The sequence below is a fragment of the Anopheles ziemanni genome, chromosome 2 (genome assembly GCF_943734765.1).
Source record: "Anopheles ziemanni chromosome 2, idAnoZiCoDA_A2_x.2, whole genome shotgun sequence".
Taxonomy (NCBI): Eukaryota; Metazoa; Arthropoda; class Insecta; order Diptera; family Culicidae; genus Anopheles; species Anopheles ziemanni.
In genome coordinates, this window is record NC_080705.1 from 44,723,899 (window position 1) to 44,751,687 (window position 27,789).

At 40.2% G+C, this 27,789-nt stretch overlaps 2 protein-coding genes across 2 annotated transcripts; both read right to left on the reverse strand.

Annotated features, from left to right (window-relative positions):
• Positions 1–561: 561 nt before the first annotated feature.
• Positions 562–3,785, reverse strand: LOC131291949 (pleckstrin homology domain-containing family F member 2). The gene is made up of 7 exons (XM_058320761.1): positions 3,589–3,785; positions 2,750–3,016; positions 2,551–2,676; positions 2,386–2,492; positions 2,157–2,294; positions 1,963–2,082; positions 562–933 (listed from the first exon to the last, which is right to left on the reverse strand). The coding sequence occupies exons 1-7, from the start codon at positions 3,602–3,604 to the stop codon at positions 898–900; spliced, it is 810 nt and encodes a 269-aa protein (XP_058176744.1). The 5' UTR covers positions 3,605–3,785; the 3' UTR covers positions 562–897.
• A 1,046-nt stretch (positions 3,786–4,831) lies between these two features.
• LOC131293647 (protein Wnt-5) lies at positions 4,832–27,789 on the reverse strand. Its single transcript, XM_058321723.1, has 9 exons — positions 27,641–27,789; positions 19,974–22,032; positions 19,732–19,816; positions 10,996–11,176; positions 8,886–9,141; positions 8,435–8,614; positions 7,988–8,090; positions 6,039–6,206; positions 4,832–5,973 (listed from the first exon to the last, which is right to left on the reverse strand). Exons 1-9 carry the CDS (start codon positions 27,787–27,789, stop codon positions 5,786–5,788), a joined length of 3,369 nt encoding a protein of 1,122 aa, XP_058177706.1. The 3' UTR covers positions 4,832–5,785.

Consider the following 27,789-nt stretch of genomic DNA (forward strand, 5'->3'; position numbering starts at 1 on the left):
AGCCCCTGCTTTCAGTATACAATTGATAAATCGAATGGATTTATAGTTGAGTAACAAATGGTTCAAAATGTATGGTTACTTTAGAATGCTACTGTTTGAAACTGTAGTAAAATTAAAAAATTAATAGTCTGCGAAATGAAACCAAGCATTACACATTGTGAGTCCAACAACAAACACTGGAAGGCAATCCAAATTTATGTATGGTAAATTTAAGTTGAATATTACATACACGTTCGCTTATTCCAACTATTGAGAATTTGACATTAAATTGATTTTATCAACAATTTCGGTGCAAAGAAGCAAAATCCCAAACTCATTTACCAGTTGAATTTAGTTCTGTGGATTTGAATTTCAGAATTTTGATGGAAAAATTTCGATTGAATGCAAACTGTCATTATGTAAAGGCAATCACACTTTCTCTGAAAATCGTGTCGTGGTGCTAAAATTTTGACGTTGTCTTGCTTTTTACTCGTTTGAACCAGCAAACCTCAAATTAGGAGTCATTTTCTAAAATTCGACTAAGCGAAGGTGTACACAGCTTTTTCTTCTTTTCAACTTCCAACAGTGCATGTAGGGCCAGATATTTTGGTGTTTTGTATGTTCTAGTAGCTTATGGATTTAGTTTCCCAATGAATGTTGTTCCAACCCAGATGTTTATACACGTGAATGATTGAACAATGCAATACTCTCCGAAGAGTCATTGATTTTGCTTAAACAATATAATAAGATACATATATAGGAGAAAATATTAAAATGAAATTATGCGTTCTTTCGTCTCACAACACCGACATCTGCGATGGAAAGCTGTGTCCAACTATTTTTCTCTTTGATATCGCTCTTAAAGTTTTTTCCCGTACGTTGCTTGTATGTTGTTCCAATAGATCCTTTCTCATAACATCATTTTTCAATTTTAACGTCATTGTAGAATTTAGGCTGAAAAAATTAAAACAAAAAATCGTCAGTATTAATAAACAATCATTAATTTATAAGCGGGACTGCCATTCTTTAAAGTGTGATGTTGGAAACTACATTTTCAACGAGATAAAACAAATCGAGCAAAACAAAAACAAACAAAAAACCAAATCAGCCTTCCAAAATTGGGCGAACAAATGAGAATATACATGATATGAATTTTAATGAAAAAACATCGTGAAGTCAAGCAGTAATTCCAATTTAAGCTGAATATACTTTCAAACTCCTTTAAAATAGCATGTTATTTGATCACCATTATGAGCAGAATTTTTTTTTGTTTGTTGTATGAATAGAATATGATTATTTGATTTTTAACCAACAGCTAACATTAGCCATTCAGGAATTAACGTGCATCGTGCATCAATTTGGTGGCCCAAACTTTTAACAGTTGCAAAGCAACAAAAGGGATATGGTATGTTACACCGCATGTTTCCTGAATAAATATTGTAATAATGATAATTTAACTTAACACAATCCTTGATGGCAATTTCAAATTTTACTAGCACAAACGTAACGAAGCTTTGAAAGTATGTTTAAAATGTTATGAAAGAATAAATGAACAAAAATGTATCTTCGACAAAAACAACAACACATGAACACTTTTCTATCAATTTAGACTGACCATTAAGGTTTATATGTGACAGGTTAAGTAGAAACTACTTCCATATCAATATGGATCAGCATCCTGCAACAACGTATTTATCGAAACGATCCTTCCGGCTGTTGCTTTTCTATCACACACATACCACTGTTTGAGGGCAGTGACTTTTAAAGCCCTGCAATGTGGAAAATCCATAAGTTTGTAGCAAAGAAACGGATAAGGAGTAAGAAAAAAAAAGATATTCTTTTGTTAGGTATCGTTGTTGCCTAGTTGATGATTGATTCATCACTGTCTCGGATGCAAGTAAATAACTGATAAGAGTCCACCGCCTTCCGCTTTACAGAGACCAGAATGCACAGTCTTGGATTCCTATTAAATGTATAACTCACTTCATCGTGCGTATCGCTCTCCTTGACAGATTCTTCCTCGTCTCCCGAGTCATCTTCGCCGGAGCTTTCCGGGGAGTTGGCCGGCTTATTGTTATTTTGGCCGGCAATTTGAGGTTTGTTCTGTTTTTGGGAGAAAGAGGCAGTACAAAAATTAGTGGCATTGTGAGGCGCTTCCACGTATGCATTATACGCACTCCATCACGCTTCAGGGAAGTTAGATTGTCGTAGCAGTCGAGACATACACGCAGGGGTTTATTGCTTTGTCCTGGTAGAATAAACTTTTTTGACGAGCATGGGCCGCAAACGACTGCGCCACAGTTTCGGCAGTGGTGCTTTAAAGATAAATTGCAAATATAACATATGATATCATTTGCCTTTTGATAGATTATGAAAATAAAACATAATCCATTCGTTGCTACTCACCCTTCTAATTAACATGGTAAACTGTGTCTTTTTACAGTGCATGCAAATAGTCGCTTCGCTATCCGGCACCCATACGGCCGCATGCGTTTCGACCGGTTTTTTGCCACCTGCAACAGCAACAAATATCATTCGAAACTCGTAATAGTTATAAAATTAAAACCTTACTTTTGCGTAATAAATCCTCTATACATTTGTTGATGTGGGCCATCCATTCCTGTTTCTCCGTTTGCGTTGCTGCGTACACCGCAAATGATTTTGTAGCCGTTCGAATAAGCCATCCGTTTCGGTACTCTACGGAATGGTATGTGTAATGAGGCAATGTTATCCACGATTAACGAAACGAATTGCATTAATATACACTTACGGCCACTATCTTCCAGTGCCTGCAGTTGGACCTCTTCGAGCGGAATAAGATGCTGTTTGTTATACTTCATTTTAGCAATAACAATGTTCCCGTAGACCAAGATATCGTTGAAAAGGAAGAACTGGCGTGCCTTAGGTCGTTTGCGGCACATTTTTGTCAGCACACCTTCGCCAACCAGCACCCGGCCAGGTAGAAACAAAGGTTGTCCGGATGTTCCGAAACAATTTTCCACCATCTGTATCCGACGGGCATTCGCTTCACTGTTCACTGTTGACATGAATTCATTCAAGTGTGATAAAGAAGGCGGGTTTTATTACACTTTGAACAAAACTGTATACGCATAGCATAATGCTGATAGTTGGTGGAACTAAGAATTTCCTCCATCAGATGATTCAACAAAGCGGCTTATTTGGGGTAATGATTCATCTAGTCTATTATGCATCAATCGGATAAAGCTAAGCATGTTCGAAACAAACGATGCTTTCGTTGCAATGCTCCCCCCTCCCACATAGGTACCAGATGACACTTTCTTTTCCTACATATTTCGTTGTTCGTAAAAGAGCTGATTAAATCAGGTAAAACTACTATGGAACTTGTATGATTCACCCTCACCACCACCAACCAACATTGCCATCAAAATAAGTACAGTAATGCACACAGCAGCATTCCTCAGCAGTAGATATTAATAACCACTTTGACTAGGTTTCAAGTTGAGTTTCACAGGAATTCTTTACACGCAGTTCCGTCTATGACTTATTAGTGGTAAATTTACGTATTTACGCACGAAAAAGAAAGAATCCTCGGTCATGGGGGACGTAGCGCAATCAAACTCGACTCACCTAATTTGTCCACCATTTTTACCACACGCAGCAGCTCTTTCTGTTTACTTTTCGTATCACGCACGACTTTCTTACACAATCAAAAGACACTCTTGGTACTACAGACAAAACGACGAATTAAAAGAACTATTACTTTCACAAACTTGTTAAATGCGTTTTCTTAAACTGGAAAGTGCTATGTTTGGCATAGTGTTGGCAGAATCGGGATTCGGAAGATTCGAAGATTCGATCCCTAGACGGATTCTAAAGATTCGAATCCCATTTGACGGTTTCAAAAGATTCGAATCCTGTCTGACAGATTCTAAAGATTTGATTCGATTAGGATTCGAATCAGATTTGATTGGTTTGGGACTCGATTTGATTCGATTCTGACTTGATCCTAAACTGTTTGAATCGACTCACAATGATTTGAGTCGTTTAGTCACATAATTAGTCGATCTAGAGACAATGTAATTGATTTAAGTTTACTCAAGTTGAACGCTGGATAGAAGTATTGCTTCGCTCCAGTAACCTTGATTGAGTCGATAAAAACATTTACCTTGCGACCAAGGTTACTTGAACAAAGCTTTAAAAACCAAGTATCACTATTAAAAACAATGGCGGTTTTTTTTATAACTTTTTAATTTTAAATTCTCTTTTTTTAAAGACGAAAAGTTCCGGTGTAAATTTCCTATGTGGGAAAGAGATAACGAAACCTTATTGCAAACACATAATCGGCGTTGATAAACTATGAATAGCTTAAAATTAGCATTAAAGCTAATTTATTCATGACTATTAAAAGCTAGTGCTATACACCAAAATCCCTACCAGTAGTAGGGATTATTACGTTTTTTGCTTTGGAAAATATACGTTTTCAATGAAAATACTCAGTTTCTAAAACTAAAAGGAATAGGCAGCATTTCGGGGGTCCGCGACAGCCGAGCGGTAGCGCCGGTAAGAAAATCGGCCCATGAGCGCCAATGTTGACGGTGTGAGTTCGAATCCCAACCGAGACCGGACGCTCCCCTGTACAAGAGAAGACTGATTATCCACGTACAACAGGGAAACAAGTCTCGTAAGCCCCTAACGGGACAGGCATGACCAAGAGTACTGTTTAATGCATACAATTCATTTGAATATATGACCCAGGAAAATAAAGATGCTTCAATAAAAGAGGAAATTAGTGTTATTTTTTCAATACAATCTTTATTAGTTTTCTGTTTACTAGTACTCTATGAATGTTAACAATTCAAAGATGCCTGCGATACAAAGAAGTTCACTTCCAATAGTGCATTAACACTAAAAATAGGTAGATTAGTCGTTCGATGGCATATGATTTCTTCAGTTTGCAATGTGTCCCTTGCCGTTACACATCTTGAACTTTATGAAGGAGCGCATGGGTTTTCCTGACTACGTATTATCATGAGAGTGTATGTGTGGGTTTGTGTATGTATGCACACACAAATTCATGCCTCAAAGATACATCTAAAAATGTAATTTGAAGAATACGTTCAAAATCTAACGGCAGATTCACAATATGGTAGGTAGAACATATTAAGATTGAATCGCCCATTTTCATGCTCACAAGCTGTGCTAATATTTAAATGTGATATCTACAACAAGATTTGTATTTATGAAAGGCAAACTAGACCAACCTAATCCAACTGGAGATGGGAGCTCGCCAGCCCAATAAATGTATAACCATCTATCTTTCGCACGGATCATCTCATTTTTGGAGATACTAGTATTTGCCGGACGACGTCCCACACGTTACACCAATCTCTTCCACGAGTTTAAGTGCGTGGGAAGCATAAATATAAGTTTAAGTAAAACTGTATCTAATAATACTGCTGATTCTACTTGTGTATCATATCTTAAACATTCACTGACATAACTGCTATATACAACTGTTGATGAAAAATCGGTCATGATGAAATGGAAAAAGGGTAGGACTCTTCGGAGGAGTATAATCCTACAACCACCTACTTATTATCACGTACTCAAAGGGAAATTCAAAGTCACACTGTAAAATTGACCAACTGAGTAGTAGTTATTATCGCTCGAAGGAAAATCACATATTTTCGATACTGTTTGCTGGATGCATACAGTAAGCTTGAGCTGCGATTGAGAACTTCTCATGACGTTTTAATTTGGTACTTTGCCTACACTGCCTTGTTGTCCACAAAATAACCAATTTCTTCATAATAATTTAGTTTCACTATTTACAGGTGTACTCCTCGATGCTGCGTGTGCAAATCTCGCACTTGACCTGACAGCACCACTGGAATTTGCAGTTGCAGCGCTCTTTAACGATGATCTTTTTCGTGTTGTATCCACGGCCGCAACATAGAATCGAACAGCCGTCCAAACCGGTTGATGTCTTGTTACACACCCGGCCGTGCGTCCCTGAAGGAGAGGATGGAAGTTAGGAAGTGTTTTCTGCAGTTATGCGATCTTTTGCTACTTTTTACCTTGCCACTTAAGTTGACGATTTATGCGACACCAATCGGGGCTTTCGTCCAGATAGATCAGATCCAGTGCGGAGGGAATTTGGTACCGCGGATCTTTCACCTGTAACCGTCCTCGCTTGTTGACCTTCACCTGTGTAGCTTCGTCGTACTTTTCCCGTAAAAAGTCACCTGGGAAAAGAGATCATTATCATAAGGTTAGTGTTTGTTAGGTTACAAGTCGCACAGCCGGTACAAACCAGTTAATCAATTAAATATTTATCCTGTGTAATTAATTCATTTCACTCTAGTTGTCCTCAACACCTCGAGAAGCTTGGCCAATTCTGATAATCACTAAAGCTGGTAAAACTTAATGAAACTCTGTCGCAACCCTTCACTAGTCTCTCTGTGGAGTTCCACAAAGTGGCAATTTAGGTCCGCTGTTATTTGTTCTATTCGTCAATTACGCGTGTACGGTTTGTCATAATGTGTCTGTGCTGCTTTACGTTGATGTCCACAAACTCTATAGTGAAGTATCAGATTTCAGGGATTGTTCTCGACTACAGGGTTCTCTCAACAATCTAAGTCTTTGGTGTGATTGGAATCAACTTAATGTGTCGTTTCATAGAACCAAAGCCACAGAAGAAATTCGATTCGTGACTTAGACGTTATTCTAGATAGTAAGCTTACTTTTTACGACCACTATAATGATATTACAACTGAAGCAAATAAGACTCTAGGAGTCCTTAGAAACACGAAAGAATTTAATGACCCAATATGTCTTAAAACGTTGTATGTTAGTTTAGTTCGCTCTATTCTGGAATTCAATAGTGTAATATGGTTTCCGCACTTCAAATTTTGGCAAGATAGGATTGAGAACGCTCAGAAAAGGTTTACGAGATTGGCGATACGATCGCTTCCAGATGAAACTCAGATCCATACCCTTCCTATCACTCGCGTTGCCTTCTTTTAGGACTGCAAACATTGAAAAAACGACGACTGATAGCACAGACAATGTTTACTGGTAAACTGATTCAGGGTGAGATTGATGCCCCAAACCTGCTAGAACTAGTTCAACGCACCTTTTAGACAGCTTCGTAATTCGGAATTTCTAAGATCAACCTCCAACAACAAATTTGCTTTATTTCTAGTTTGCTCCAATATACGCTATGAGCAATACTTTTAATCGAGCTAACTACGCTTTCAATTTCTGTGATAACGCGCTAATCCCTTTAACACGTTCCGTACCGCGTCACCCAAATATGGGTGACAGCAGTTCTAGTTCTAAAAAGTTTTTAACCCATAAATAAATGAAAATGCAACATTCAAATTATTTTCATATTTTATATAAATTTTTTGGGACGCTAAGTTTTTGCTTGGCCTTCGAAAACAATCGGTTTAACAAATATTATAAACAAATTATTATGTAAAAAATTGTACTAAAAATTGTGCTAAAACGCTTGGTACGCAACGTGTTAAGTTACGCCTAGCAATGGACCCGAATTTTTTTTATGTTTATTTGTCACATAATTTTTTATGTGTTTGTTTTTAAAGTCTGTTCACATGCGTCTACACTAGTTTTTAGTTTTAGATTCTCATTGGGGCTCTGTTCTGTCCGTTGAATTGTACATAATAATTAACAACAATAATAAACAAATAAATATCGGTCAAAAGATAACGTTGGCGAAACCTCAGCCAACCGTAAGTGGTATACGATTGAGTTTTATCAAGCCATGGCAGCTTTGTGGCTCCAGCATAGTCAGTATTTTTGTTATTTTATCAATGTTTTATATATCCATATTTTTAGCGTTAACCTATATTTTAATGTATGGATTGCTCTTGGAAAGCATGTTTTTAGTGATGAGGTGTGGCGGCTTTCAAACCAACGTAAGAGCAAAGCTATATCAGATTGAGTGATACTTGTTTTTTGCTATGCACGTTCGGAAGTAAAGAAATGAAACAATTGCACTCACCTATTTCTCTTATTGATGATAACTGCTGCCAACAGGTTATCAAACTACAGGATCCGGAAACTCCGTGACATTTACAGATGATGCGTGACTTTTTAATGACGGCCTACGAAACATATGGGAGGCAATGGTTAAAACATATTGTAAAATAATTTTATCTATATTCTGCTTCAGAATCAATATATTGAGAGGAGTTCAGGCAATACGAAAATGCTCCGTTTATAAACAGCCGGTCGTTTGAAATATTCAGCGACTTGTGAAAACAGGTACACAAAATCTTCCCACAGCGACGACCATTTTAAATCACATATTGGCTGAGAATAAGGAAAACATCGGTAAGCTTAAAGCCCCACCGGAACAACTCTTGCCAACTTTCGTCCCGACTTCCCCATGACATTACCATACCCTAAGGCACAACCGACAAGATGTTGAATGTTGCGTTTTGCTTACCCTTCGACCAGCTTCATTATTATGCAAATTCATCAGGGCTCGTGCCTTGGCCGACGCACTAAACTGTACTCCGTTGAGTGTTTTCTCGGGTTTTCTGAATATCTTTTTCAATTTATCATAGATGTTGACGTTTTTCAGGTTGAATACCTCGGAGTTGGTGATTTCCTTGTTAATCCGCTCCTAATCATAATCACAAAAGATGGGAAAGAGAAAACGGAAAATAGCATATGAGACCTTTGAATGTTAAACCAGTACCACCGACATACATCCACAACGACTGCCAGCTTAACATTGTGGCCACCTTTGTTTGGTAGTAAAGGGCGCACCTCCTCCCGAGCAATCGTTCGCGTCACAACTTCACTGGAAGCTGTTTTCCCTTTCCTAATATACCAGCTATCCGCCCTTTTGACTATTTGAGCTGCGTGCCATCCCCTCTCCCATGTGCCCTTACCTGTAGGTCGCTGATTTCTTTGGGATTGAGATTCGAATTGGCGATCTCCTTAGCAATTTTGTCCTGCAGTTTTTCCAGATCGTCGGGTCGGACGATTGTGTCGGTTTCGTTGAGCATTCCGCCGGTTTTGGTCGTATCGTTCAGCGCATCCAGCAGACGTTCGATTATTTTCGGATATTTGGCCGGTATCGAGACCAACCCACGTGTGCCTCGTTTTTTCTCCTTTTCCCGGATGTCTATGAATGTTTGCGTAAACCTGAAGATGAAAACGATAAAAGAACATCGGCATGATAAAAGAACATCAATAAAAACGAACACAAAACAAACCGACGATATCGAACTAAGGGCCAATAGAAAACTTGGAAAAGAAACATAGCCCAAAAATGGTTGCCACCAAGCATTCCGCAGCTCCAAGAGAGATGTAAAAAGTGCCATTTGTCATATTTTTGATGCCCAACCAATCTGGGCCGTGTGTAGATATAAAAGAAAGGCCAACGTTGCAAAACCGAACATCCGACCGTATGTAGTGGAGCTGATTTCGAATACTTCGTACCATCGTTCCCGCGAAGTTGTTTCGTTTTTTTTTGGCTCTCCAAACGTATTGTGACTCATATTACAGAATAGCTGCATAAAAAAGCATAATGAAAGACAAACAGCATTTCTCAACAGTTCTTATCTGCAGAAATCACCTAACAAATAAGTTAATTTACGCAAGAAAAACTTGGCTTTTTACCCTGAAGATAGTATTTGTTGTACAAGATGCACAAATAAATACCTTGGCATACCCAAGCAAAGTTTTTACCAAAATAACGAACAAAAAAAAAGTCTTTTACCTGAAATGTTCAACTGCATGGCTTTTATTCGTTATCAAATAGAATAGTTTTGCTAGTTTCAGCTATTACTGTACAATGTATAGTGGAGCTCCAATTGATATCGTTATCGAATAGTAGTTCCTATAATGTTCCATATGACTAAATGCCAAACGGTAAACAATGGTATTCTTTCTCGAAAGTAAAGTTACCGTCTAGTAATATTTATAACAGTAGTGATATTTGTTATTGTTGCTTGGTACTGGAATGTCGCTTTATGTCCCACTGCTATGCTACTTGTGATTAAAAACCACGTTTAAGAATTGTGTGCTTACCATACAAACTGTAGGTGTTTATACTTTATATTGTTATTCCATCACCATATTTAAAACTGAAACCACATATGGCTAAATCGACCGCACTGCGTCTAAAAACTGCCATATAGTTTTGATTCTACAAAGCTATGACAACACATTGCCGGTGCTACCAGAAGGGACAATCTCAGTACGCAGAAGATCATTGCCTACTTAGGTGCAGACTTTAGCAGTAATGCCGATTTAATGAACAAATTTATGACCTCTTGCATTTTCGTCGCATCACACGACACGTATACGCGGTAGTGGCCCTTGTTGTAACAGATTGTCGTTTCGACAGCAACCATATTCTTATTCCTCTTCGTGCCTTTGCCTACCCGACAATCCCGACCCCCTCTGGTCGCGCGTACGTGTCATCCGAGCATATGGCAAAGTAGGGTGGTAACAATCGTGCATACAAATAGCCTGCAACGACCGAAATTCCTCCCCAGTCGACCGGCAACTGCCAAAAATGGCCTTTAATCGCCCACAATTAGCAACACTTCTCAGCGTTCGCCACAGGCAGGGTTTGGCTGGTAGCTGAAAAAAGGCCCCCGGGCGGATCGTACCCTCCCGGGTGCTTAGGAACTGAATCGGTGACCCTACCCGCCTCTGATGTACCGCCATAATAACCGCCGTATGTAAATCTGTGTCGGGTTTTATGCAAAACATGATCAAAATGCCACTGTTGCCGACATCGAGTGTCATCGGGTGTTTTTGAATTATAACATACTACGCCACATGCACCAACATAGTGGAGTTCCCTGGTCGACCCCAGGAACGGCCAGACGCCATTGCCACGTTCTGTTCGGAAAGGCTGACGATGGCTAACTATGCGCAGAAACATTCACACGTATTGCGTACGCGTCAGGTAGACCGGGGCTATGGCACTGCTGGGCTTGAGTTGTCCGCCTGCCAGCAACAGACTGAAGAGTCCTCCCTACTTACTTGTACCCGAATTCCATATCGTCACCGCAGCCACCCCAGGTCCAATCCTCGTTCAGCTTCGACGGCCGGCTGCTTCGGGAACATCCGCAGGAGGCCAGCTGCCCATCGCGACAAGCCCGGGCAATGAAGCTGGAGGCTGCAGCCGCTGCCATTGCGTACACAAAAGCCATTTCGGGGGAACCTGAAAACAGAGAGTATCTTTTAGTTAATCCAATGTATCCTCCTGCGTTTATTTCCAATTTTCTCCCCAAAGATTCCATAAAATAATTAATCTTTCTTCCCTCGACCAGATCCCCGGAAAGTTTGGCAACATATACATATACCGATGAGCAGACTGGTTGTTTTCACTTATAGGACAATTAACAAGAGTAAGGAGGTGTCAAAGACTGGTCTTAGCTTTTGTTACTTCCTGAAATGTTTGTAGGGTTAAAAAGAAACTAAAAGAACCTGTTAAACTATTTGTACATTCTTGACTTCTACAATACGGCACGTAAAACTAGAAATAAAAAAAAATACAGACTGCATTAAACAGCAGGCAATCCGACCGCATAATCGAGATACTATTTTGTGTAATCATTAAACCTTTTTTTTGTATTAATCATTGAACTTAGAATTTATATCAGTCCATCAGCTGATTCTCGATTGATTATAGACCACAATGAAATCGTTTTTAAAGTGCAAAACTTACAAATTTTTTGTCCACCTTGTGGTTAAATTATAGTATACTTGCTGATTGCGGTAAAAATCTCTCCTGGAAGATTAGTAAAATTTTTGTAAAACAAAAAATGTTTCCTCATTTGACCAAAGTTTACTATAATCATGTATCAGTCGCTGACCATGGAGCAATTTCTTTAGTATTCAATTCTAGGAATATCACTTCTAATAGAATCATAAAATAATTGTATTGTAACTATACGCTACTACACTGCACCCCAAAATGATAGCCTCACCCAATTTTTTCACTCATATGCTATTTTAAATGATCGCAAGGTAAAATAAACGACAGAAACATATTTCTTAATCTAAAAGAAATGTTTTTCACTTCTAATTTATCAGAAAAAAAGTTTAATTATAACATTTTGGTCAAAAAATTTAAAAATGGAGTGTCCCATAATGATAGCCTCATTTCAAAAATCATTCAAATTAACAAAGCAACCCAGTTCCTAGCCACGTCATCAGTTGCCAAAAGTAATTTTTAAGTTCTCTTACTTCTTACTTAACAACTCTAGGAACGAGGAAAAAGTCAAATTGATGCTTTTCGCTTTAATGGCAAGTCAAACCATGAGAGTGGTGTGCTAATAAATAGATCCACAAACGTCATTAACGATTATGTAAAAGATTCCAGTTAATATGGGCTTCAGAAGACTCCTGGTCGTCTTCAAAATCTTTCCTTGCGTGATAATCGGAGGATTTTTTAAGTTGCTTTCGATTCAACCAAAGGTTGCCGTAGGACAAAAAACGATTTCTGGTTGAATGTGCACAAAAATGCTGTGTTGCGAGCTTTGAATTCATGTTCTGATATTGTAAGAGAGTCCATGAAGAAAGTTTCTGCCCTCAAACTTCACCAAAAAGTCGCTAGATTGGAGTTTGCTACAGAACATATGACATGGAAGAATGGGTGGAGAAACGTAAGTTGTCACTTTGTAGTATTGTTATAATAATTCATGTTAGGTGGATTATAATGATGAAAAAATGTTCAATCTTGATGGACCGGATGGAAACATCCATTACCGGAGAGATTTAAGACGTTACCCACGTTTTTTTCTCTAGTCGCAATTTTGAAGGTGAATCGGTCATAATTTGGGCTGCGTTCAGTGGTCTTAGTAGAAGTGATGTTAGAAACACTTTTGTTTCTAACGCCAGCTGTCAATTCGGCTAAGAACAGGCAGCCTGATGATAGTGATAAGCCAAAAGGGAACTTCATCGATCAGCTGACGGATCGGCTGATCGAGAGTAGCGATGACCCTTGGCGTCGGCTTCGCCGGCAGGAGGCTATAAATAGGGCACGTTTGGGCGCGATGAGCGATTGTGCAAACATTACCTGTAAAATAAAGACTAATTTTTTGGTTCCGCACCACAGCGGTCCCTAACAAATTTCTTGTTTCTTTCTTTGCTTGCACAACGTTGGAACAGTTTCCAACAAGTGAATTGGCGATTATAGGGGTGGCTGGGGTAATACGCACCCCTGAGGCAATACGCACCCTTTCCCATTTCCCTTGAAAAACGAGTTTTGGACGCGTAAAAAGTAATCGCCCTGTAAGATCAAACTAAAATATGGTCACACTGTGAGTTTGATAGCTCTACATCAACAGAAACGCGAAATAAACGCAAAACAAAATCATTCTCAGCTCAGACAGTTTTTGTTATAATGTGACGTACCATTCCGCTAAGGAATATTAAGTGCAAAAACCGATATTTACCCACGAGGAATACGAAATTTAGTGAATTAAGAATCAGTGCTTGAGACTGTTCATGAAAATTTCGGAAAGTATGCAGATTTACTCATAATTTAGTTGAAAATGTGTTCAACTATGAATGGGGGCAATATGCACCCAGTATGTCGGGGTAAAATGCACCAGTTTGTAAACAAACTATCTTTATTTGACGGTCTATGCTGCCTCTTTGTTGTGGTACGTATTGCCTCTTTGTTGTGGTGCGTATTACCCCTAGCAAAGGTGCGTTTTGCCTCAACCAGATACAGATCGATCAAAAATTGAACTTTTTCAAAACTGAAAAAATTACGTTTTTCTTTGCAAAAAAAACAACCATTCCTGAACTGGTAAATAGTTTGAACCTTTAGGATTCATAAAGGTGATTCAGTCATAAAATCAACCATCAAGAGCCAAGTTGTTAGAAAATTTTATAGTTTTCCTTAAGGGGTGCGTATTACCCCATCCACCCCTACCATCACGTATGAACAACAATATGTTTATCGACATCCTGGACAATCATTTAAAGCTTTATCTGGAAAATCACAACGCTCAACAGCTCATTTTTAAGCAAGAAAATGTTGGTGAAAGAACTCACCATGCACGATCGAGTATCGAAACAAGCCAGCCGTTTCCCCCGACCTAAATCCAATAGAAACTGTTTGTGGAAGGCTAGTTCAAGAGATTTATGAAGATGGGAGACATTACGAGACCATATAGGAGCTTAAACTTGCTATCCGAACTGCTTGGCGTTCCTTATCAGTAAATACGTTAGAAAAATTATCGGAGATCATGCCATCAAGAATTTTCCAAGCAAGAAATCGTAATGGGGGACCCACTGATAGATAAATTATGACTTTTGAATCCATTTATGCTATTTTTGTTGATAATTTAATCAAAATCCTAAGTGAGGCTCTCATTTTGGGACACCACTGATTTTAGTTTCTTGGTACAAAAGGGATTGTTCATTCGTTTTTTTCAACAATATTTATACAAAGTAGTCATTGTTTACTAAAAAATATTTGTGTATTTTTAGAAACAAATTATATGCTCGGTAGAAAATGCCCTGCATAGAAAAAACTAGGTGAAGCTATCATTTTGGGGCGCAGTGTATAGCTATACGCTATACTATACGCTGTGCCTAAAATCCTTCAACGCTGGAAGCGATTCATGTTTTAATCATCTTGTTATGGAAAGATGAAAGCCGAGGCGGGTGGTGTTGTTATCCAATATGGATACACTTTACCGCCTGGTCGGCCGTATGTGCTTCCAAATGTAACTTAACTGGCAGTTTGTAATAAATTATAAATGAATAAATTAATTTTACTAGCATTGACTACAAGTACAGCTTTATTTATTTGATTTCACCATATTAAGGAAATGATTTAATTTCAAATTGCACTTACATATGCAAACTTATTGAAGTTTTTTTGTCCCCTTTGAGACATTCAGCCTTAGCACGGTCTTCGATCGAATTAATCCGATCGATCGAGCTGCCAATTTTCATACATATATATTAAAAACCGTCATTGGGGGAAAACATGGACCTTCGTAGAAATTCAACAATGGTCAACTATTGGCCAACTTTGAGCTGCACTTTGAGTTAAAGTGTAATGAAATGTTTTTTGATGTTTTGTTAATTGTCTTAACAGCATTATTAATATTATTTCCGAACGTGTAAACGAATAAACTTGTTTATTTAACTGTAGTAGAATGTTTTCAAACTATTTTTGTTTTTCAATAAAACATGCACTAGTTTCTTTAGCATGAGTTGTTACGAACTGTTAAACGGTTTCATGTTGACAATGCTACAGGATTTTTCTGATCGTAACTTTGATTGTTCCATTTGCTTTACCAAACAGTAAACCATAACATACATAACGTTCTTTTGCTACCGATAACATGACAAGTTTTCAACCGAATACGAAAGCAGACAAAAACTTCGTACCAGTAAATATTTAATGGGTTATTACGGATTTTCGCACCCTTCGGTACTCCCAATTCCCATTGCTTATCTCCGTGCTTCCTCCTGTTCGCTTGAAGTAAATATTGACTCTCTTTTTCAGGACTGCCGGAGATTGGATTATAAATCTGGTCACTCTTTAACGTGCGCGGTTGGTTCGTATTTGATTTTGTAAACATATTTTCACCACTGCCAAGACTATCGCCATTTCGTCAGGGGAACAAGAGAAGCCGGTATTATTAACTAACTAAATTCCATCATCGTAACCGAGCATACAGTCTGTATGTCTGCTGGCTCCACTCCTTGCGGCAATTTGTGGGGATGGTTTTGCGCTGATAACGACAATTTATCCGCCTCCGTTGCCTGCTGATCGTTGCGCCATCAGCTCCCGCGTGGTATCCTGGGAAATTCTTTTCCCGAGCATGTTAAAAGAGGAACTCCACTACGAAACCAACCAACCCAACGAGTGAACGAACGAACGAGCGAAAGGACGGTACAGAACTGGCGAAAGACCATACTGCCGGTTATTGTGTGTGTCTTTTGTATGCGTAATGAAGTTCATCTCATTTTCGAAGACGAACGGGAACGGTTTTTCCGGGCGAGTGGGTTTGGCTAGCTGCGGTCGGTGCTTCCGTCGGTACAGATTTTCTTTGCTTTACAATTTCCCGTTCTCCTCGCGGTGCACCGTCAGCATCGCTCGTGCCACCACGTCCAGTACACATACACCGCAACACGGCTAACAGGACTAGGACGCCATGCGGCGCTTCGTTCATTCGGGCGGGTTTTCCTTAGAGTTCATTAAATTTGTATAATTCTATGCAATGTTGATACATTATTAACCATTTTTTGATGAACTTGCCTCGAATACTTTTGCGAAACGATTCAAACCTTCGTACGTAGCCAGAACATGGCTGGTGGGTGAGGAGTTATGCCGCCGCAGGGGAATGGAGAGAAAGCGAGCCGTTTGTTTTCAAGCAGCAACATTACTTCTTTCCCAATTGGTCCGGCTGCCAATGTTGGTTGTTGGAAAAATGGTATTACCTCCAGCCCACAGTGAATCACTGCGTGCTGAAATTGTGAATATCGTGAAATCACAATGTGCTATGCAACTGTTGAACATTTTAAATTTTGTCTATTACAACATAACTATGAGGAAGCGCTGTTTAACTTAAATTTTGTTATAGTATTACTTTACACGATGTTTGTATAATACATTTTATTTCTTACAATAAGTACTTTGTGCAACGGGTTTACTTATAAAAGTAGCCACCAAATTTTAAATGTACTATTTTCAAATCAACAACACTTGAAATTTTACCTTGTGATGTTTAAGTGGTCATCACTGTAGCAAATCCTTGGGGCTGGGTAAAACCGCATTTTTTGCCGCATGACGTCGCTTAGCTATTCCGCTTTCTTCTATCTTATTAATTGAATATTAGAGTAACTAAACCCAGCCTCATTAAAATTTGTAATGAATCGGCAACCCCCAAGCCACAGTCAATCGTTGGATGAGATGGGAAGGGCACCGCTACAATCGGGAAAAATCGAGCCCGCCACTCACTGCCCCCGTATGCGTAAAAATAAGCATCGAAATCACGAAATCGATTGCCACGTTTTTTTATCACTTTCGTTGCGTTGGAGGAACCTAGCGATGGAAGGAAGCACAATACGATCCAGCTTGGGAGACGTTCGAGATAAAATCTGGCCACAAAGCACGCTTTGTCCCGGGCTCTCTGACGTCTTCGACAACCTTATGCGTTTACCCTCTGGCTGACACCGATTCTTTCCAGCAACGTGATTCCGCCACTAATTGACCACCTGTTGCAGTGTCAGTCGAGCGGCCACCACAGCAATACGTCTTCCAGGGAGAAAGAAGCGTTCAGTCTTTCGTGCTCGCCCCGTGTTATATTACTTTCATCGTTCACCGCTTCTCGAGTAACGACGTTCTTTCTCTTTATCGAGCTTTTGGTCTCCCGAGCAGACCGATTTCTTCAACCGAGAGTCAAAGCATCTTTTCTCATTCCCCCGAATCCTGGATATGCACCCGCTGCGTGATAGAGGGGAAAATATGAACGGGTGCCGTAGGTCGACGAATTTGTCCTACGCCTTTCCCAGGTCGTCCCTTCAGCCTGTCGCGTTTTCACCGTGATATTCAACAATAGGCTCTATGATAATTCGACCACATGCAAGCAATAGGTGCCTGGCATGACTGTTCTACCGCTATCAAACGAGATTGCGTCCTAGGGAGGGTATCCTTCACTTTGCAGCGGCCACCATGGTCCGGCCAAGAGAGGCCTGTTTCAGCTTTTCCTGTGCCAGTTTCATCGCACCGGTCACGCCATTTTATGTATGGAAAATCGGAAATTCGTTACGGACTTATGGTAAAATTGTGTAACAGCTGAACATCGACGAGGTCTCCTCGGGTACCCTCATACCGCCGTTCTACTGGCTGCTAATGTAGCGGAACATTTTCGAAGGAACAGGGATATGGTATCAGGCAGCCTCAGTTGGAGGGTTGATGCTACCCAAGAGCACGTACGTATGTATGTATAATACCACCAGCATGCTAGCTGTGCAATTAGTCATGGCCTTTTTTTTGCAAACGTTGTTCATACGCATACGTTGCAACTTTTAATACATATTTTTAACCTCATACGCACTATTTGTACACATTTCTTCCAACGATAACCATTTTTCAGTTGGAGCGAACGATATCATACGTAATGGAGATCGTATTTATTCCTAGCGTTATTTTAATTTATTCTACACGAACCTCAATGCCTAAGTCTTTGTACTATAAAATATCTAATAAAGGACATTGCTTGTAATAAAAGATAAATTTTTACTCAGCCAAGTTTTCTAAGCAAACTAAACAAATCAACGTTCATGTTCCAAGAAGTTTAAAAGTTGACACCTCTTAAACATACTCACTAATCTTGTTCAGCACAGAGCTGCAACCCTAAATAAAGCCTACAGTGTGTCTCAAGGGATGGAAATGCGAATCTTTTTAGATCAGAAGCCAATTCCAAATGATAATAATTCCAAGCAAACTGTTTTGACACTATCTACACAATTCAATCTGTTATCGTGTATTCTGTGAACCAAGGCTAATTAAATATGACTGAGAGATGAACGCCAACGAAAATAAGAGTGGACTTCAAAGGAAGTGTTTGAAGAACAAGGCCCCATTACAGGGACCCGAACTTTTCCGTCGAAAGCGTTCGTGGTTTAGCGAATTCAGCCCAAGTCGTTCTTGACTGATTTCACTTAAAACCTTTTAAACCTTTGTATGAGTTTTACCATCTGGGACTGTATGATTTTGGAGTGCGAAATATCCTTAGTTCTGTTGAAATTCTTGTATCTTAGATAGCATATACTAGTTGTTATTTTAAAGCTTGAAGCATGAGTTTGAAACCTATTTGCTTGTTCGATAGTTCGAACAGTTCGGGAGGAGAATAATTCTCCAGGGAAAAAATGTAGGAACAAGCTGGATGGTTCTTACAGATTTCTTAGATTGTTAGTACACATTCTTAGTTTACGTTACATCTTCGTTTTCTTGACGCACGTCGAAAGCTTAACATAACACTGCGAGACTCCGGAAAGTTCTCTTCCTTGGAATGTTGATTTTACTTTTAGTTTTGAATTTTTCTATTATGCTAAAATTAGTTTCAAATTAATCTAGGATAGTTTGTTGATAAACTTTAAGTAATTTTTGTGAACTATTAATATTAGAAGAAATCCTGGGACGAGTCTATTTATGAAGACAAAAATACGTATTCACTTAAACAAAACTAGCCCTCGCTAGATCGCTATACCAAAAGTTCAAAACAATCTTAAACTAATATTTAGAATTTTTATTTCAAACTAAGTTAAGAAAATCAAGCCGTGCGCCCTAATGAACCCCTTCTAAGGGGTTTGTTCGAATCCCAGACTACCCTGGACTCTACGATAGGAATAACAATGTACGTAAAGGGAAACGTAATTTTTTAGTATAATTTTGATTCTGTTTTGAGATGTAGTAAAATACATAGTAGTTAATAATTTGATTACAAGAGATAGCTCTGTCGGGGGAAAAACTATATGTAATTTCTATTAGACAAGAAATGGTTACACAAATTATTTCATTTTAGCCAACCATCTGCTCAATATGGCAAAGAAATGTTTCAAAGAATTTTCTAAACAACCTAACACGTTAGTCTATTAACACGAAACAATCTCGAGTTTTCAATTTATTCCTCGTGTTACTGATCGCCAGCCTCGAGTGATACACGTAAGCAATCCAATTATCGCAATCCAGTCCGGTGAAAACCCTAAATCCTTATCATTGTAAATGTTTGTACTCACCTATATTCGATATTGGGCCGAAAACGGTATCATCATCGACGATACTGCAATTCCATCGACGATTCCGGAATTGATGTTTGCATTCCTTTGTGTGAAAGGTACAGAAGAGGGGATGATGTAGTAAATGTAGTAAACTCTGTAGCGATGGCGTCGGAACATAGCAATCTACCACCACGAGTACCATGCATTCCGGTGCCCCCGGGCCACGAATAGAAGGTCGCATACAAAAGCATGCTGCTCACCTGTATCGCTGCACGTGCTCCTCGGCTTATGGCGGGCATGATGCTCGTGTGCTGGGAGCACAGTTTCTGCTGTCCGCTGCTAAGGGCACCGAGCGTGTAGCATAGATCCGGATTCAAATCTACAATATCCTTCTCGATGCCATCACCGGACGTTCGATTGCGGTGGTCCCCCTGGTTTCTATTGTTGTATTCGCTGGATGCCTCGGCTCCGCTGGCTTCCGAAACAAAGAGAGATTCCAGGGATCCGGTCATCATTCGGCTATCATGGCGTTCGCCCTTCCCAATCGGGTACGTTCGCCCATTTGTGGCGTAATACTGCTGCTGGTGCTGCTGCTGTTGCTTGCCGGTCACTTGTTGTCTTCCCCCGAAGTCGTTTCGCCGCACTCGAGAAGACGGATTCCACTTTCGACTTCCGGAGATGCCAGGACCGTGTTGCTGCAACTTGGCGGCATGGTCCTTGTCGCGTCCCGCATCTTGGCGATCGTTACCGTCAATTTGTATTGAAGCATCGTCATTCAATATTACAGTTTTCGGTAGTTCGCTTTCGTCGTTGCTCTTGACAGTTTGCTTCCGTCCGCCAACACCGTCTCCCCGCCGACGGCCATTTTTGCGTTTTTTCTTGCCTTCGCCTTTCCGACCTCCAGAACCAGCCACAAGCGGTACAGTGGTACCATTGACCAGCTGTCCATCGCTCGGCACCCATTGCTGCCCGTCTGCCTTCAAGTTCACCAACTTCTTGCTATTGCCACCAGCAGAAACGGTACTACTTCTCATGAGGCCAGTTTGGTTGCTTCCTTCGGCACTAATGCTGGCTGAGGTCACTGATTTATGGCTGGTCCTTCGTGCGGCGTTTTTTCTCTTGGTTGCACGTGTTCTCAACAGCGTCGGATTTTCTTGCTCGATGGGAACTATCGTTTTACCACCAGCGGGCACGGAAACAACTTTAGCGACAGGTTCACCCAAGTTCTCCTCCTTATCGCTGACAGTTTCACTTGTTTGATCGTTCTGCAGGAATACTTGGGGCACAATTGTGATTTTTTCCGTCTTGTACATTTGCAGGCCCCCGGACGCCTCGCCAACCGCGGCGTCCTTCCTATCGGAAAGTATGTCGTGTGCTTCGGGAAACGCTTTCTTTGGCACGTTGATCGATCCGCTAGCAGTGGCACCGTAGCCCGCCGTGCGCATCGTCGCTTGTTGACTGGAACTGTTTTTCTCTCCCATCGCTGCCCGGCCACGGCCTGGGATGGGCACGTTGCGATACTCCTTCTGCGACACCTCACCCCTCGACGGTGTCGGGAGTCCCGTTGCCATTGCCAACTGGCGCTGCGGATCGGTGTTCGGGATGCCAGCTATCGACGGGTTTGCTGCTACCGATGGCGTCGGACCGGGCGTCGTTCCGTTCTTCTGCAGCGAGGGAAACACCACGAACTTGCTCTGGAAGTTTTTATCCGATTGGGTGAGATTTTGCAACATCAAAATGTGCCGTTTCAGGTCATCGATATTAGTAGATGACCCGTGGAATACGGATGAGGTTTTCTCCTTCTCATTCGTGGATGTTTTCAGCGCGAGGGGAATGATGTACTTGCGCTCCTTTTTACTGCCGCCATCGTCATCCGATATCATGTGGTCTGCCGTGCCGATCACACTAGGCGCAGAATGTTGGCCCATCGCTGCCGTTGGCCGGCTCAGGACACCGCCGCCTCTGGAGGTCTTCTCGAAGTGGTTCACGAACGACGGAGCCACCGTGGTTAGGAAAGTTATCGACACATTTCTTCCGCTGAACGCACTCTCGGCACTGAACACGGGGGGTGCGGCGGGGGGTACCGTCGGTGGCTCTGTACCGCTGACGTGCCTGAGCGTCCCTTCACCACCCTTCCCCCCGGTGGTTAGCTCCCTGCGACTACTGCTGCTGCTGTCGATGGGTCGGATGAAGTGGTCTAGGTTTTGTACGGCTTTCAATTTGTTCCTTATTTCGGTTAGATTTAGCAAAACGCTGTTGTTCGACAGCACTTCATGCTCGGAGCGGAACACAACGAACGGTGATTTTATCCCAAGTGATCTGGAAAAATAAATTACAGTCAGTACATATTCCATCGATGCTGTAGTCATAATCGTATAAATTGTGTACAGTTTTAATAACATCCAACTAGTAAAAACAGTACCCTGAGACATACAATATTGGCATTTGTATTTCCGTTTAGATAAAATGATTTTAGGCAGGTTATCAGTTAAAGTAAAAAAGTGCTATAAGGCATCGGAAAGAGTGTATGACAAAACAAATTACTTAAATTCTAAGTCTCCATATTGATACCAATAAATTGTTTAGTTTAATTAAACTTACACTCCGAGCATATTTTACATTTTACACACATGTTTAGTTTAGTCGATAGAGAGTAAAATAAGCTTAACACTTATTATACTAGTGCGTAAATTTGATGCAAATACGGTCTTTACTTTGTTTGGGTCTCAATCTCCGTTATAACTCGAAAAACAAATAAAAAGACTTTGTGATTGAGTTAGACCTGCACATTCATCAAAGATTTAGCATTTTTTTACTGTTTCAATTCGCATATTTCTGTGAATCGTACCAGGTTTAACTTTTGTATTTTTAGTCCTTTCAAATTAAGCTCTTATCTGATAAAGATTTTTTGTATGATTTGTGGAGTTAATTTTTCATCTTAAAATGATTAAACTTTTGGTGACTGTGTCAGCTATGCAGATCTCATTTTTACGCGAGGTTCTCTCCAGCCCGACTAATTTTGTCTAACCCTAGCACAGTGATGTGCATACAAGAATTATATACCAATCGAAAGAGTGAAACTGTACCTTCCGAATGTCGCTTGAGCAATCAAAATATTTTCAACATTTTGCTGTTTGTTACTAATATATGAAATTTGGTCGTGTAACAAGTGAAGTAAAAAAAGACACACTGACACTAATAACAAAAATCTTTAAGACCATTCATAAACGTCTGAAAAACAAAAATACAAACGTCAATGCAAAAAAAAAAATGATATTCTCATAAGTTTTAAGGCACCAAATCCCCAGTACAGCTATAATCTGCTCAAAAGGAGGATTGAAGAATAAACGAGCGGTCTTAGCTATCTAACCGTGTCTCATCATTCACCACCATTGGAAAACCGATTACACGAATTAATTGTACGGATGCTGCTCTGAATGCTATAGAAAACACCATTGAGCACAACATATTACACTCATTATTCGGGTAAATCCACGTAGTTATTTAATTGACCGTCCCATTTTGTACAATATACTTGCTTAAACGATCGCATCTTTTACACAGTTTTTTAAATACACACGATTCACTTTCCATGAACGATTCTTTCACGTATTACTAAAACGAGTGCTTAAAACACTCGATGTTACAGCCATGCTATAGCTTGGGTTTGTGCTACAATGTAATACTAACACCAACATATAGCCCAAGAACCAGCATCTCTGGACAACAGACAATTTATCCTCTCACATTTTAGCCACCCTAAGTTGAGCTTAGAAGGATTAACCCAGAAAAGGGAGGTGTTTTCGGTATCATGGCCTTACTCACGAACCCACTAGCCGTAGCCGCACCTAAATGCCATTTGTCATCGACTTTGTGATGCAAATATCTACCACCGATGCCTTTTTCTTTGATTTTCAAACAAATGGTTGACTATTAACAACGTACCGCCATAATCACCGAACCGTGTAAGCTGGGTCAATGAAATTAATAACTATAATACATAAATTTTTCTCACCTCTATCACTTATGGGCCTCACCACTCAAGAGGCATCATAATAAAATCAAGTGCCTATTATCATATTTTTAACTTTCCGGCTGCTCCTTCGTAGCGCTGTTTGGAAGATGTTACCGGACGTTGGGACAGACTAGACAGTGTAGGAAAATCTCGTCACCGGTGCTGGTGAGGCCATAAAAATCGTATCCATTCTCCCAGATGGGAAGCGTTATGCACATACCATTAAAACTTTCCCTGAAACACGGATAAGGGTAAGCGAACTAATGAATCCCGCCCGAATCGGGACTAAGGGACGCCTTCACCAGAGGGCAGCAAGGCGGCAGGGTTATCTCCACCCCGTTGCGGCATAGGAACGGTTAGATTTTTAAGGTTTACTTTTAAGCTTATAACGATTCGATCAGTCAGTACCTTTTCCCGGTACATGACCTATCTCTGGTAGAGCTTTATTCAAGAACCATCCGGCATGCTCTTAAACAGTTCTTTATGAAAGACAATTTTGGCCTGGAAAAGTAAACAGCCCTCGTCATACTTATCTCCTGTAAACCACCTCGGGGTTGATCAAACAAACTCAAACCCTTGATACAATTTCAAAGAAAAAAAAAACGAATAGTACGATCGTGTAGCAAAATAATTTGAATAACGCATCTGCCGTTGAAAATTTGGTATGCTTTCGACGAACAGAATTTTTTGTGAAGAAAGGCTCTTAATAAGTGTATGTTTTTCTCAACGCAATGAAGATACAAGACTGCAAATTTGAAGTGTTGTGAAGAATGCATATCACAATTTTCTAAAAATATATAAAAAAGGCCTTTTGGCGATGTATTGATCTTGATATCAAAATAAATCATTATTCAAGACAGGTAATTTATTCTCACGATAATATTTTGCTATTCAGTAAGGTTTTTTAATGTTGCAATATCCGGAAATCAAACTAGAATGAGCAAATCGATTACAAGAAAGGTCAATTGTCAGAAGCTTCTTGTACAGGCAAGATAGCTTGAATTAAAGGTCTAGAAGAAAATATAGCACCTACAAATATTTTCTTATTACTTTGTGGTATGTGTCACATAAAACGAAATTAAATTTGATTTTTGGTTAAGTCAGAAAAAATAAAAAAAAATTCGAAAAATTAATATATTCATTCTAGTTGCAAGTTAGATCGCTGTTACTTCATAACTGACATAATCGCATCAATATGTTTATGCAAGAAAAATACCACAAACTAAACTGAACTAAACGTAGAACAACGTTGGTTTCATAATTGCAATGCCTTCGCCTGCTTCTGCAGGTTCTTTTCTTAAATGAAGAGATCGTATCGCACACATACAAACCCACTGCCTGTTTGAGATTCCAGAAAATGTTTAAGAAAGTATAATTTTGTTCTAACTATGCAACTATATATTCGACGAACAGGAATATATGTATCACTAAAGCAACATCCGAATTTCTTCCCTTAAATTGTCGTAAATAAAAATAAACCAGTAAACAAAGTTTGACTAAACCATTGATAAAATAATCGCCCCACAATAGAACATTAAATGCATTCAACTGGAACGATGCAGAGAACGACAGCAGTATTATTCTTTGCACTTCTAAATGCGCATGCATTATTCGACATTGTACGTGATTGTGTAATGTGTCCCAAGATCGACACATTTCGGTGGCACCCTTTTCCGAAGCGCCCTGCGACCCCTGGCACATCGTCATCCAGAGTCATCAACTCGTCACAGGGAGAAAGTATTGTGTCACGGAGTGATGGACATAATAACCCACCGGTCCGTCCGCACACTATTGGCGGTGACAGCGACCGTGCAGAAGGCGAAAGCGTATATGCGAAGTGCGCATAACCCCTTTCCAGGCAAGACGTGATGCTTGACTTGCCATTCTGAATCAAATCGGAGGCCACTCCAAACTATTGCCAGCCAGTCAGCCAGCTGTTGCCACTGATTTCGGAAGCCCATTGTTCGGATCCAACTAAAGAAAGCGGATTACCGATATCATGTTCCCGAATCGAGCAGCCCGACCGAACCGTCCACAAAGCGAGCGTACCGGCCCAGTTCACCCCGATCCTTTAAGGTGGTGGTAGCAACCCTCCCGACGAAACCCGGGGCGCTCCCAAAAGACGTCCTTTAGCTCTCGGGCCAAAACGCAGGGAAAACGCGGGCATCGGTTTGATGTGGGTTTTCCAAACCGTCACGTGAATCTTGATGCGTGTCCCTGGACGAATGTTTTTTGTATATTGCCTGTACTCGCGTGTTTGTGTACGTATCTGGGAAAGGATTCATACCCAATCATTAGGCTCCAACGAAATTGAATACGACCACTATGACGAGGGACGGGGACGGTAAAGGTAGGTCGGCCCCGATACCATTCCGCCGGAAATAGCGTTCTTGTCGCCGTGCATGCAATTGCCTAGCGGTAAAAGCACCCCTAGGACCTTCTACAAGACTGCAATTGCGTTTTATTTCATTATGTAATTGTATTACAACCTTCGTCAGACATAATTGAATGTTTCCTATGTGATTAAAACATTTAAAAAGCGAATACAAACCCACACACGGTCAACCATACGTGCACGAAGGACAAGGCGTTCAGTCACCCTTGCTTTGACGGAAGGAGGAATAAAAGTAAACCTACAAAAAGCTAGCTCATTCTGATGTTGTAGAAAATTAACTTCATTCATGACACGTCCGAAGCAGGCACCAGTGCTACTTATAGCCAATTTATTTCACTTTCTTCGCTCATATTGCGCTTTCCGGTTACGCACAAAGGATGCTTGCGACACCTCCGCACGGTTTTAAACACTTGCTAGCTGGAATTTGTCTAAATTACACCTCCGCGCACATGACACAGTCGTCTGGAGCCGGAACCAGGGACGTCCATCATTACCCTTACCGCTCATCCGTGTAAGACGTTCTGCTCGGAATTTTATAAATCGACTTTAAATAGAACGATTGTCGGTTACAAACGATGAGTGTTACGTGTTCTATACATTGCGATGGTCCGCTTTCCGAGTAGTTTAAGTCAAAATATTGATGTTCGGAAAAGCTTCGCAGTTCTGTTTCGGTTAACACACCTTTCTATTTGTGGTTGCCATTCGAAAGATGGTAGTCTGCGTACTGAAATGTTCGTAAATTATAGTTTTTTAATACAATATTTGCAGATAAACTGTACCAGCTCAAATATATATTTGAAAATTTGTAATTTAATCGTAATCGAGCATCTATCCGTCTTAACAAATCTTGACTCTGTAAACAGAATCAGATTTCCTTTTCCTACCATTTCCAATCGAGACTTTATGACTCTTCTCATAACGCGCCAGATGTATGTTTTTAGTTTGCATTACTTTTTATGCCAATGTGCATACAATTTCGCACACATACGCATTTCATTTGAGCCCTGGAACGGTGTTCAGATTCGTGGGATTCCGTCATTTGTTTAAGTTTTGCTAACTTTGAAACCGCAACCAGATACTGGCACAATGGAACGATGGCAAAAATAAACATTTGTTGTTACTTTTATTTCATTCCTCAAACGAACAGTGAGTCTATCAACAACAATCATACGATCCCAGGAAAATATTTGCCTTCCCGCAACATTGGTAAATTTTATCTGAATACTTGAACACCCCAACGATTGCTAGTAGCTGTTGTGACATCGAGAACTTTGTTTTAGCCGCTGACTGTGACTTCTGCTTCATATCACTGGTACATAATTTGAACCTCTGCAACCATCTTGTTTTTTGAAAATAAGTAAGTAAATCTATTATATCTATTATAACTTTTCAACTCATCTGTACCCGTATGATCTGCATAACATTTAAACACATAACTTATTGCAATGGAAACGACAGTGCAATAGAACCTCAACATCGCCTTCTAGCACTACAACAGAACATCTTTTCATACTTACATCCAGGTCGGTAGTCCTTGTCCTGGTGCAGCACCCAAGGCATCGCTGCTTGAAGAGAATATGAACGTGCCAATACAGAGCACAATAATCCAATTACGACAACTCTCACCAGATGCCATTGTGAAGCACTTTTCTGCCGACCGCTTCAT